This window comes from Parambassis ranga, chromosome 18, assembly GCF_900634625.1.
Source record: "Parambassis ranga chromosome 18, fParRan2.1, whole genome shotgun sequence".
Taxonomy (NCBI): domain Eukaryota; kingdom Metazoa; phylum Chordata; class Actinopteri; family Ambassidae; genus Parambassis; species Parambassis ranga.
In genome coordinates, this window is record NC_041038.1 from 581,060 (window position 1) to 591,090 (window position 10,031).

Sequence of the window (10,031 nt, forward strand, 5' to 3'; positions counted from 1 at the left end):
CTAAATACTGCGAAGAGCTTACCTGTCAATTCATGGATTCTCTTATAGAAACAAAACTAATTGACACTGATTCAAAAGAATCTTGTGATAAATCACTAACTCTACAGGAAGTTATATCAGCTATTGAACATCTCAAACTTAATAAATCTCCAGGCACTGACGGTATTACCTCTGAATTTTACAAAATTTTCTCTAAATAGCTAGCACCTTTCCTTCTTGGTCTTTTCTCCGAATGCATAAGCAATGAATCCCTGCCTCCTACTCTGACCCCTTATTTCCTTTTAGTGAATTTAATGTTGTTATAAATGCAATCCCGGCTGGTATTCTTATGTTATTTAGAAGCACAATAGGACAGACTCCAACATTACTGCCTATAGATCCTACCAAACATGGAATTGGCCAGATTTGTTTCTCCTCAACACACAACAGTAACTGAGCTATACGTGCTTTATTCCAAAAAGAAACTGTTTCTATTCCATATGTAGTCTCTTACTGGAATAATTTAAAAAGCAACCTTGACTGGAAGAAGATCTGGAGCTTACCTGCCAGATACATGATCAATAAGTATATAAGAAGTATCTTTCAAAATAATTCACAGAATTTACCCCTCTAAAGTCTTTTTTGCACAACGTTTTAAAAATATTACTGATACCAGCTGCTCTTTTTGTTTGGGTTCCTCTGAAGATGTCTTTCATTTGTTTTGGTCTTGCCCTTCTTCTACCAGCTTCTGGACAGATGTCTGTAATTTGATTTCATCTTCTATTGATCCTGACTTTTCCCTTTGTTTGGAGAATGTACTGTTTGGCTTCATTACCTTTTCACTCACAAAGACTAATCAATATTACCTTATTATTATTATCTTATTATTTTGTTATCTAAATGGTACATACACAAATGTCGTTACACAAATCAAAAACCTTTTTTTGTTGCATTTAGGAATGAGGCCAAACAGTATATCAAAACTATAGAAAAATCTCATAATTTGAAAGCTTTGAAAGACATTACGTTTATGTGCTCTATACAATATTTTTGTATAATTCTCATTGTAAAAATAATGTTTGTATATGTAACCCCCTGGCACTGTTCCGTTTTGTTTAAGTTCTAATAAAGTTTAAAAAAAAAATTGCTTCATGAGCTACCGCGCATGTGTCGGAGCCTCGGGTGTCAGAGGACCATCCTACTTGCAACTGCGCATGCGTATAGTGTCATGATGGTACTCTGTTACTGTACCAACTGGACGATGTTGTTATAATAAAGTTATGACAGAAATGGGCTGTTAACTGTGTATTTGTCGTCTACACAGAGAGTGCAGAACCTGAAGGACAAACATGACATCTAACGAGGATCAAGAGGTATGAGTAAATTATGTACAGTAGAGAACTGTGTGCCTTTAGCGGCTAAAGGCTAACTACATGCCTAGCGTGAGTGTTAGCGTTAAGGCTGGGTTGGCAGGTTGACTTATCCGCTTGTCAGACAGACAAATTACGATGTCAGCTTTTACCAGTGTGCTCGATCTCTGTTTAGCTAAAACAGCTGTCTCTGCAGAATGTCTGTCTAGCGGATAGCGTCGTTCCTAATGAGGAATCCTCACGCAGATCTCCATTCAAAAGTCTAACGAATAAGTATTTTTGACTGTTTGGAGGAATTTGTGTTGTTAAAGATGCAGTGAGACATTTTCCTAATGCTACACGTCTAACAATAATTTCGGCACACACGAATACCTACATAATTACATTATTTTGTCCTAATTATACATAATCGGTAGTAGCAAGCCGTTTTAGCAAGTTAAAGGTTGAATTTAAGGGAGGCCATATTGTCCTATAATAGGGCTTGAGTCATGTTTATATGCCACATGATTAATGATCTGTTTAACTATTTCTGTTTTACTGACCTTCACATGACTGTTCTTGTGTCACAGATGGAGCTGGAAGCGCTTCGCTCCATCTATGAGGGGGATGAATGCTTTAAGGAAATCAGTCCAGTTTCCTTCCAGTTTAGGGTAAGTGCTGTTCTCTGTACTAAGCCTATATAACATCCAGAAAGTACATAAAAATGGTTTCCACAGTTCATCACAGTACTGCAAACTTTTAATTCTATTGTTCTTATCTTATGTTTGTACATGTCACAACAGATAGGAGATCTCGAGGACACCAAAGCTTTCATCCTAGACATCACATGGCCGGAGACGTATCCTGAAACAGCCCCACAGATCTCCCTGGATGCCTTTTTCAACAACAGAATGTAAATTCAAAAAAATCCTTATTCCAGTTTATAATTAAAGACATTTCTCTTTTTATAAGTCTAATGTAATTTTTCATTTTGTTGCTGGATTACAGTTCCGCAGAGACAAAGCAGCAGATCCTGGCAAAGCTGGAGGAGCAGGTGGAGGCCAACCTGGGCACTGCAATGATGTACACTCTGTTTGAGTGGGCAAAGGAGAACCAGGCGTTGCTCATGGAGAACCACAAGCCAGTGGTGACTGCTGTGGTCAGTGTATTAGCTCTTATTTTCTCTACATGTTTGCATTATGATAGCACAGTAAAGTGCTATGTGTGCAAAGCATTCATTATAATTGCGTTGCAGGTTTTGAAAAAATATTTGTTGTTGTTACAGATGCTGACCTCGAGCAGTGAGGTGACGACTCCTACCGCAGCGAAGAAGAAGGAGAAGAAGGAGCAGCTGACTAAAGCCCAGAAAAGAAGGATCATCAACAGAACAGGTAAGCAAATCAGATTGTCACTGTAACTCGTATGCACAGTAAAAATCTTACAAAATGCAGTGAGAAAACAAAACATCTAAATCTAAAAAGGCAGTAAAAATGTAATAAATAATGCTAAAATCCATTCAGAATGCTGAGTGTTATGATTGCAGTAGGAAAGTTTTGAACCTGGTAGGTCTGTCCGATCATGTTCTGTGCTGTATCCAGATCTTCAAGGCACTCTTAGGAAGTGCAGTCACTGTCACACTTGCTGTGATGCTGGATCCCCAAGAGAGGTTCACAGACATGTGTGCTCCACATCTTTTCCACTTCTATGAAGAGGTGCTCACTGATCATCAGTTTCATCAAACACAGTCATTAACTGAAAGTTCTCTTATTAGAGAGTCCATGGATAACCGTTAATGTCAGAGGTCATTTACTATGGTAAGATTGAGCATGGCAACAAGACGAGGTTGTTATACCGCACCAGCAAGGTCTCTTCTAGGCAAAGGTTTCAAAGCAGACTAGGTTTTCAAGATGTGCTGTTCAAGATGCAATGTTGAAAGTCTGGGGGACCATAAATGCTATTCCATACTCCACGAGAACAGAGAACTCACTCCACGGGTGGTAAGAGTAAAAAAAAAAGATAGTTTTGGCACGGAGGCACCATACTCCGCGAGACGTGTGTGTGCAGAACTCCTCATATGGCCCTCCTACGCAGCGCACGTCACACACAAAAGGTTGACAATGCAATTGTATTGCAAATTGTGAGCACAGTCGTGGTTACCTGGCCTAACGAGCTGATAATGCTCAGGGAAGAGGACGTATAGCATGACAGTAGATAGAAGATCAGTGTAGCTGACTGTAGCAGACCTCTGGTCTGTGTGAGTTTAATTCTGTGAACGTGTGGATGACTGTCTGCAATAATACATCCCGTCTCCCGGTGTTTAATGTGCGCGTCCAGCCACTGTAACGCCGTGATCAATACTGGGATTATTTTTTATCACCACCTTTTGGACAGACTCTCTCCTCTGTGCGCCGTGTTTCTCCTTCCAGGAGCTGTTTGCCAGCTGCTCATCTAAACTGTCCATCGTCGTTGTGCTTCCTCCTTCTGTCTGTGTGTTCAGCACCTGAAGAAGCTCTTGCGCTTCTCCACATTCATCACATCCACAATAAATTCCGACCAATCACAGCATGGTTGACGCACAGCCTAAAGAGAAAAAGTTCTGCCCGGGCCATGTGTCCGAGCTCGCTGCACAACGGGCGGTCCGAGAGAAAAATGACGTCATTTTGTGGGCATAACGTCTGCAGGGGGCAGGGAGTACTCTGTTCTCGTGGAGTATGGATCCAGCTTAAACCTAGTGGTCAGCCAGAAAAAGCACATCAGCACAGAACTAGCAGAAACCAGTGGAACCCACCAGAAGTGGTCTTTATAAAAGAGTTCCTGCCAAATAGCTAATAAACCCCACAAATACAGACAGTGGCATTACAGACTAAGCATAAAGATGAACAAGGAGTCCTGGGGGTGATGGTTCAGTCCTCACAGAGTCCTGATGTGATCGGATTTCTCTGGGAATGCATGAAGAATGTGCAAAGAAGAATTGCTGTTTTGCAGGCAAAGGGTGGTCACACTACATTTTAATTGGTTTTCTCTACTGTTCATTTATTTTCAGTTTTTTTTAATCGTTAAAGAAAAAGTATTGGATTATTAGCCTTAAGGATGATTCAGGAAACAGAAACACACGTGAGAAAGAGGCAGGTACCACTTTAGCTTTTATACACTGACTATGACTAGAGGTGACAGTGGTTATTAGAATAGCATAGAATAGAATATACTTTATTAATCCCTTTGGGAAGGTCCCCAGGGAAATTTGGGTGCCAGCAGCAATACAACACCGACAGTCAGAGCAAGAGTTAAATAGAATAAAATAGAATAAAATAGAATATAGTACAGTAAAAAATAAAAGATAACAGGAATTATGTACAAACATTGCACACCAGCATAAATGGTAATGTGATATAGTGCAGTAAATGTAAGGAATTATGTACAAACATTGCACACCAGCATAAATGGTACAGATGGATTATTGCACATATAAATTATTGCACGTGTGTTGTATCAGGCGGGCTGTACTCCTCCCTCCTTTTCCCCCTCCTGCCAAAAGCAGAGTTGTAGAGTTTGATGGATCGGGGGACAAAGGAGTCTCTGAGTCTGTTGGTCCTCCTGTTGGGGAGGAGCAGCCTGTGACTGTTCAGGCTCCTCTGAGCGCTAATGACAGTGTGCAGAGGATGACTGGCATCGTCCACAATAGCCAGAAGTTTTTTTAGTGCTCTCCTCTCTGCCACTGTCACCAGGGAGTCCAGCTTCATGCCGACCACAGAGCCGGCCCGCCTGATAAGTCTGTCCAGCCTGTTGGCACACCTTTTGTTTATGTTACCCCCCAGCAGACAACAGCATAATAAAGTGTACTGGCCACCACAGACTGGTAGAACATCCACAGGAGTTTCCTGCAGATGTTGAAGGCTCCCAATCTTTGCAGGAAGTACAGATGGCTGTGGCCCTTCTTGTACAGGTGATCTGTACAGCATGTCCAGTCCAGCTTGTTGTCCAGCCATAACCCGAGGTACTTCTAGTTGGTATACACCCCACGATGGCTGTGTCATCTGCAAATTTGTGGATGTGACACAGTTCTGAGTTGTAGCAGAAGTCTGAGGTGTAAAGGGTGAAGAGGAGGGGGGCCAGCACCGTCCCCTGGGGAGCTCCGGTGCTGCTGATGACAGTGTCTGATGTGGTGTCTTTAGCCTGTGGTCTCTCCGTGAGGTAGTCAGCAATCCAGGACACCAAGTAGTGGTCCACTGACATCTCCCTCAGTTTGTCCAGTAGCAGCAGGGGCAGGATGGTGTTGAAGGCACTTGAGAAGTCCAAGAAAAGAATCCTCACTGTGCCCCTCCCTTTGTCCAGATGTGCTTGAACACAGTGTAGGAGGTAGAGAATGGCGTCCTCCACACCCAAACCTGTCCGGTAGGCAAACTGTAGGGGGTCCTGAGCCTGATGCACTTGGGGCTTGAGGAGGTTGAGGATGAGCCGCTCCATTGTTTTCATCAGCTGTGATGTGAGTGCCACCGGTCTGTAGTCGTTCAGCTCCTGAGGGCAGTTTCTCTTTGGAACTGGAACAACACAGGCTGTTTTCCACAGGGTAGGCACTCTCCCCAGCTGTAGACTGAGGTTGAAGACATGCTGGAGTGGTTCTCCCAGTTCAGCAGCACAGGTCTTCAGCACACGAGAACGCACCCTGTCGGGGCCCGCCACTTTCCTTGGGTGGAGCCTCTTCAGTTCTCTCCTCACCTGGTCTGCTGTGATGGATGGATGTTGAGATGGGGGGTGGGGGGAGATGAAGGATGTTGAGATGGGGGGAGGGGTGATAGGTGGGGAGAAGAAGTTGAAGAAGTTGTTCAGCCTGTTTGCTTCCTCCACTGTCCCCCCTGCTGTTGGGGCCTTTGATGTGTAGCCTGTGATGGTGTTGACACCATCCCAGACCTCCTTTATGTGTTTGGGATGTTATTGTATTGTTTTGATTAAATACTTGCAAATACACTCTCTGCTACCTTTCACCCTCCACCCACTCATGCTGGCAGTTATCGTGTGTTGGATGTTCCTTTAATAGACATGCTCATCTATTTCATCTGCATACAGTGCTTAAATATAACAAGAAACCGCATTTTAAAAAAACGTTTTTCCAGATAACAAGGGGGAGCTGCCAAGAGGGTGGAACTGGGTCGATGTCATCAAGGTAGATGCATTTTCATTCTTTGTACACAAGATGGTGCACTTAATCCTTAGTTCTTTTACCAACTATTAACCTTTTTTTGTCTTTTCCCTTTTGTCATTACTACTTCACCAACTTCAGCATGTAAGTACAAAACACTTTAATTTCAAATTTAATTCAATTGTTCACAAATGTTGCCATGCCTTAGCATCTTTGTGTGTTTTCATCACAGCTGAGTAAGACAGGAGGAAAAGATGACTAGCCCAATACACTGCAGCAAAGTATCAACTGCTGCTGCTCTTGTCCCAATGCCTTCACATACAACTTCAGCTGCTTCCACATGAGAACCAAAGCAGGCTGGGTAATGGTGGATACACAAACACACAGAGTCCCAGCTTAAGTGTGATCTCAAAGCTGGGAGTCATAGAAGCCCTTGTTGTGTTTTGTTTTTGTTTGTGGTATTTGTGCACTGCAGCCTGTTGAGGAAGAAGTCATCTTTGTGGATGTGCTCCTAATGCTGTCACTGCCATGTTTTCAGTGTGTGAGCTCAAGCCCAGCTGCCTGACCCTGAAGCTCTTTATGTGGGATTGTGCTTCTAAATGGTGTGAATGTGTTACTATAGTTTACCATGTGACTATATGAGAGCAGAGAACTTTTAATAACACAAAATGTTACTCCATCATTATTTTGATTAATGTTATTTTCCTTATGGAGTTATGTTTAAAAGTTTATATATGAATAAAACCAAATTTGATCTACATTTTGTCTGATGTGAATTTTACTTACATCCCTGCTAAATGGCATGTTTGTATTAAAGCAGCGGTGGCTGGTTTTGACTGAAGTTAGGAGGAAGTTGAGTGATGCTGCCTTCAAAATAAAATCTAACCCAACCTAATGTGGAAAATAATTGGACTCACAGTTTAAAAAAAAAACAGCAACAAGATAAAAAAAATCACCTTATAGATCAGATCAGAAAAAACGTGACAATAACAAAACATCTTATAAAAGTTTGTATTTATTTAAATTTATTATTTGGGAGTAAAAAATATTATTTAGTAAGGAAAATGAAAAGTGATGTTTTGGGGGAAAAAAAATTTGAACAGATGATCATAGTATTTTTTTAAGCTACAAATCTTAGAATATTAAAATGACAATAACTAAACTATAAAAATGTTTTTTTCCTAGTAAAATGTGAATGTTTTAAAGTCAGCCATATTCCCAATCGGAGGAGCTTCACTATGTGCACAGTATGGCCTAATCTGTGAATATGTGGGTCAGAGTTTGGTATTTTATTTTGAAATTGGAACAGGAAATAGAACTTTTCACCCTCTCACTAGACACATACTGTATGTGTCTTGTACCTGTAGAGTGGACGGTCTCAGAATGTGGAGCTACAGCCAAAATGTGCTTTCAAAGAAAAAGGTAAGCAAGAGCTTCTGGACTTGTTATTTATTAAATGCAGTAAAAGTATAAAGAAGCTAAAAGTCATTTGTTCTATATAAAAATATGAAAATTGTTTTATATAGTACAAGCTGTCAGTGTTAAAGTATTGGAACCATATTAATTGTGATTTTTAAATAGGTTTTACATGTAATCAAAACACACATAAAATTGTAATTTTTGAAAATGTGTGTTTCTCATTTTATATATTATAGTATAGAGTATAAGAATCAGGTCAAAAACATGCATCTTTCAATATGGTTTGGAGATAGAGGACATTCATTAATAAAAGCAGCAAAGCCCTCACAAATGTTTGGTCAGATCTCTCATCAATTCAAAAATATATCTTTGATAGGCCAATAATAGCTGATAATATCAGCAACCAATATTGAACTATTCTATTTAACTATTTCATTTTTTTTGTATCGTCACTTTATGTGTTGCAGGAGGTTAAAGGGGCTCTAACACTACCACCTATAACCAGTGACCAAACAACACAGTGTCAGGTGAATGTGAACATTGCAATGTGGGAAAACATGTAGGTAGCATACTTTAAAATATGGATTACTCACCCAAAAGATAACAGGTCTACCATTGTCATTGAAGCATCATTAAAATGATCGCTTTGAGCTTGGTAGTCATTTGTTAAAGCTGTTATTGTTTATGACAGCTACTGTTTTACATCAAACAACCACACCAGCCGTCTCTGCTAGTACAAGATGGCACTATACAAGTTGGAAAACATCTAAATAAAATTACTTATTAACTTAATATCCGGCTTCACTGACGGCGTTAAACCTTTTTAGATGGATAATCCACTTTTAATTATGCTAACTACAGTCAGTGTTTCATTTCCTCTTTAACAGGAACATCTTTTATTTATTGCAGACTGCTCCTTTAAAAGCGCCCTCAGTAAATAGACGAGATCTCCTTGCAGGCTTGAACATACCAACCTTTGTGTCTTCTAATGCTCTTAAGAAGAAAGGGCCTACCACCACCCGGAATGAGGTATCCAAAACTACAAATCTCCTCAGTGTAAGACCTACATATACCGGTACTGCGTAATTGACCAAGAAGTACTAATATATGGGTCCAATCACCAAAAATCGGTGCAAGCCCTGTTTTTCATTTGGAGGCTATCCTGCCAAAAGAAGTAAAAATTTGAGGGCCTAAACATGTTCAAAATGTCACACCAAGGTCACTTTTCACAGGTTTGTGCTTATTTAACGACACAAAAAGCACTCTTCTCAATAAAGACTGCTGAATCAAAATGTTTTTTCAGACTCTTCAGAGAGAGACATAATATCATTTTGGACAGGTCAAAGCTGCCAAGGCCTTGCTACACCCACTTGAGGATGGAAGGACAAAGGAGCGCTCATCACAGTTACCAAGGAGCACAGATGCACACATAGGCAACAAGGAGGAAGAGACAGACAGAGAGACATGCAACAGGACTTCCAGTGAGGATGATGTAGACAGAACAATGACATTCAAGGACAGGCCTACACCTCTTCTTGACGATAAGAGATTTATGGTCTACATATGTGGTGGATACAAAGGTAGCATCAACAAATCTGACAGAAGGCACACACAAATATACACATTCAGGCATTCATATCTGACTGAATATGATTATTCATATAAGGCACAGGTCTAATGAAGATGATGATAAACCCACACTCATATTTGTGTGTTTGGAATTAGACACAGATGCAGAGAGAAGAGCGCTCATGGAGAATGTGTTTCCCCGACTGTATCTGTACTGTAAGCAGCGTGGCTATGACTTCAGAATGGTTGACCTTCGTTGGGGTGTAAGAAGTCCTATCTCTGAGCGCCATGACACTGTAAAGCTGCACATAGAGATTCTTGAACGATGTCAGGAAACCCCGGGACCTAACTTTATAGTAAGACATTTAAATGCTGTTTGATTCTGATTTAAGATCAAGATAAATGACCCATCCCGTGTGTTGGTCAGTTGTTTGTAGGACAGAAGCATGAAGTCCAGAGCCTTCCCTCTACCATCGCCAAAGAGGCCTTTGAGGCCATGGTGAGAGTGTTGGAGAGAGTACGACAAAACAAACAAGCAGAGGACTTTTCTGCTTCTGCCTCCCAGTCCAGCATCACTA

The 10,031-nt window shown here is 40.9% G+C and overlaps 1 protein-coding gene across 1 annotated transcript; it reads left to right on the top strand.

The window, feature by feature from the left end:
* Positions 1-1,159: 1,159 nt before the first annotated feature.
* rwdd (RWD domain containing 4) lies at positions 1,160-7,225 on the top strand. Its single transcript, XM_028429250.1, has 8 exons — positions 1,160-1,352; positions 1,919-1,999; positions 2,132-2,241; positions 2,337-2,487; positions 2,614-2,719; positions 6,440-6,489; positions 6,607-6,609; positions 6,698-7,225. Exons 1-8 carry the CDS (start codon positions 1,329-1,331, stop codon positions 6,725-6,727), a joined length of 555 nt encoding a protein of 184 aa, XP_028285051.1. The 5' UTR covers positions 1,160-1,328; the 3' UTR covers positions 6,728-7,225.
* Positions 7,226-10,031: the final 2,806 nt, after the last annotated feature.

Bases quoted from the DNA above. Each gene is read 5' to 3' on its own strand.
- rwdd (XM_028429250.1), top strand. From the start codon at position 1,329: ATGACATCTAACGAGGATCAAGAG. The intron at 1,353-1,918 runs GTATGAGTAAAT...CTTGTGTCACAG, and splicing joins CATCTAACGAGGATCAAGAG to ATGGAGCTGGAAGCGCTTCG. The intron at 2,488-2,613 runs GTCAGTGTATTA...TTGTTGTTACAG, and splicing joins AGCCAGTGGTGACTGCTGTG to ATGCTGACCTCGAGCAGTGA.